This window comes from Apaloderma vittatum, unplaced genomic scaffold (genome assembly GCF_000703405.1).
Source record: "Apaloderma vittatum isolate BGI_N311 unplaced genomic scaffold, ASM70340v1 scaffold17391, whole genome shotgun sequence".
Lineage (NCBI taxonomy): Eukaryota > Metazoa > Chordata > Aves > Trogoniformes > Trogonidae > Apaloderma > Apaloderma vittatum.
In genome coordinates, this window is record NW_009699788.1 from 8,915 (window position 1) to 11,909 (window position 2,995).

General features: G+C 47.8%; 1 protein-coding gene across 1 annotated transcript in view; it reads left to right on the top strand.

Moving 5' to 3' along the window:
• Positions 1 to 846: 846 nt before the first annotated feature.
• Positions 847 to 2,995, top strand: part of TSPAN18 (tetraspanin 18) — a gene marked incomplete at its 3' end in the record, with an annotated part of 14,575 nt that continues 12,426 nt past the window's right edge. The window contains exons 1-2 of the mRNA XM_009878546.1: positions 847 to 915; positions 2,570 to 2,665. Of these exons, the coding sequence (XP_009876848.1) occupies positions 2,603 to 2,665 (63 nt within the window). The remainder of the gene's footprint in view (positions 916 to 2,569; positions 2,666 to 2,995) is intronic.

Sequence of the window (2,995 nt, forward strand, 5' to 3'; positions counted from 1 at the left end):
GAAGGGTTGAAGGCAGCCCCTTGCCCACAGGCTCCTCCGCGCGGGGTTGGGAGAAGCAACTTGGGGAAGGATGCCCCGAGAGAGCAGCAGTGAGACAGGCGTGCTTTGCACGGTAGCCTGCAGGCTCCTCGCACCTTTACCCAGCTGAAGACTTGTCCTTAGTGTTGTGCAGGCAGAAATGAAAACTTACTGAGAAAATTGTGACTGGGAGCTCACAGGCAGTGGCGGTCCACAGCCAGGACCCTCTTCCTGGACCCATTTATCTGGTGCCTTTAGGCAGGCGGTGGGGACTTTGCTAGTCCTCTATGTCACTGCTTCCCAGGCAGTGACAGAGAGGAAGAGGAGGAGGAGGAAGCCGTTTGCTTATCCTGGCTGGCAGAGCGAGGGATAGCACTCGGCATCTCAGACCATTGCTCCAAATTGCTGGGCTGGGCTTCCTGAAGCCGCTTCCTGTCTCCTGTCCTCTGCTTTTTCCATTTTCCTGGTAAATGGGCTGTAAAGTCACGGCAGATTAAAGTTTATCTAAGCCTCCTGTAAAATATTGAAGGTACAGCTGTACTAGTCAAGCCCTGTTGTGGTATGAGGTGACTATAGATTTGCACAAGGTCTCTGGGCATTGAAAGCACCCCAGAGGTTGTTAAAGAGATTCTTAGGAGCTGGATCCCTCACTGGGTGTTAAAAGCTCTTTATTAGTGCTAATTTACACCAGATTAAGGTGGTAGTTAGACGGAGCACGTTCATCAGGATGGTATGTTTTAATAAATTGTGTATTTAGCACGACTGCATTTTATTGGCTTGTGCAGTAATCACGTATTTTTCTCTTACAGGACAAACGACTAAAAAGAGATACATGGGACACACAGACAATTAAAGACTAGAATAGACGCTGTACTTCAAGCCCCAAGATTTGCCAAGGTGAGTCTTGTTGGTGGCTCTTTCTTTCCACACGCTAGATGCTTTCTTTGCATCCCTGTTGAGGCTGTAGCTGCGATGTGCAGGAGGAGGGTGAGCAGCTCATCTGCCACCATCCCACCTGCAAGGTGTCCTGCAACAAGCACAACTCTGTGCCTGCGAGCCAAAGGGGAGAGGATGCAGCGGGGCAGGGCCAGGTTGTGGTGGCCCAGATGTCAGAAGGAAGGAAATAAATGATGGCTGGAGAACAAAAAAAAATTACATTGCCTTGGAAAGTTAAACTTTATTCCTGACTGGTTGCAGCAGCTGGGATATGTATCCTGGCCACACTGCTGGGGATTTTTAGCCTCCTCATCGCTTGGGAAGATACAGCTGATATTAGGGAGAGAGCAATGTAGAATGGTCTACCTAAGTGAAAGCTGAACATTCATAGCTGCATTTCAGACAAAACCAAATGCATCTCATATGTCTCAGAGGTCTGAGACGGGACAAGCCCAGGAAAGCATCTGTCAGCCGCTGTCTTCTGCAGTTCTGGCCATTAATGTTTGCTTAGCATTAAATGTCTCCTACAGAGGAGAACTTAATCTGTCACAAATTTGGGGCCCGGAGGAGGGGAGAGAAGGTATTTTAAAAGGTACATTAAGACGTATGCATTTGGTTTTTATCACGCTTGCATCAGCGTGCGGTAGGAGTAACCTACAAAATTTGCCTTTTGTGTGTATGGCCTAAAAAGGAAAGTGGAAAGAAAAAGCGACTGAGGTCAGGACTGTCCTCTCACATCAGGTATTTGCACCATGCAGCTTGTTCAGTTACCTTCAGCTAATTAGTAAGGCAGCAATTGGCACAGGTGGTTTCATAACTACATTATTTGTAAGTAGCATTATTTGCATTTTGCTTGCATTGTTTATAAATAGAGTTAGTTACAAACTCTTCAAAGTTCAGCATGCTGCCACATCTGTGAACTAGCTGGTAAATCATATACACTGGAGTACTTGAGCCCTGATGTGAAGCAGTTTTAAGTGCAAGGTCAGCTCATGCTTTTAGTTGATTTGCCCTTGCATTTTTTGGACATTTGCATCGAGCTGTCACGACGTGGAAACTCTGATGTGTTCTGTTCGTGGCTATGCCAGCCCAGCCCTCGCACCGTCGCCACAGACTTGCATTTGCACATCCTGAGGTGAAGGACATGGGAGTTTGTCAGCCCCACTTCCTAGCTCGAAGAACAGCATGATTAGGAGGGCTGCACTTCATTGTGGCTTGGCTGTGTGAAGTGTGGGAGAGGGTCTTAAAAACGGCAAATCTGAGCCCAGCGCTGCCACTGGGGACAGTGTCTTGCCCAGGCAAACAAGGGAGTCCTCCCTTGTGGAATCAGAGTGTACCCGTGGTCCCATTTTCCTTCCTTCCCAGCACCTCTACTCTGCAAGCAAAGCTAGAATTTTCCTCTCCTGCACCCTTCCTCTTCAAATCTGTATTCGCCTTTAGGCCTGGAGGAATGCAAAGGGACTTGGCAGCGATCATTATCTCTTATTAGCCTGTGCTGTGTTCCCTTGTTCAGGTAAGAAATGAGCTCTTCTGTATAATGAACTCCACAGGATCTCAGGGGAAATATGAATGGAGGTAGGATTGTGTCACTGCAATAAAAAATGAGTGTGCTAAGGAAGCGCTGGGCTTTTGCAGGAAGAATTGGACCATGGAGGGAGACTGCCTGAGCTGCATGAAGTACCTGATGTTTCTTTTCAATTTCTTTATATTCGTAAGTATTTAGAATCCACTTTCTCTCTTGAATCCTTCTGTTTCCAGCAGCCTGCTGCTCCCCAGCAGGAGCGGCTGTCATTTCATAAAGTTGCCATGGTACAGAATATCCCCTCAGCAATCACTGAGGGGTTTGCAGCATCCAAAGATGCTCAGACGTTCAGCAAGCCAGCACCAGCAGTCATCATTCTCTGAGTTAGTCCTGTCCTTGGCAAGGGACACCGGAGGGAAAACTAGTCCTGGGCACCCTGGCTGAGATTCTCACCAGGAAACACAGTCATTTCCCTACCACATGCAGAGTTGTTCTTGGTGACCCTCATGCTTTTGCCTT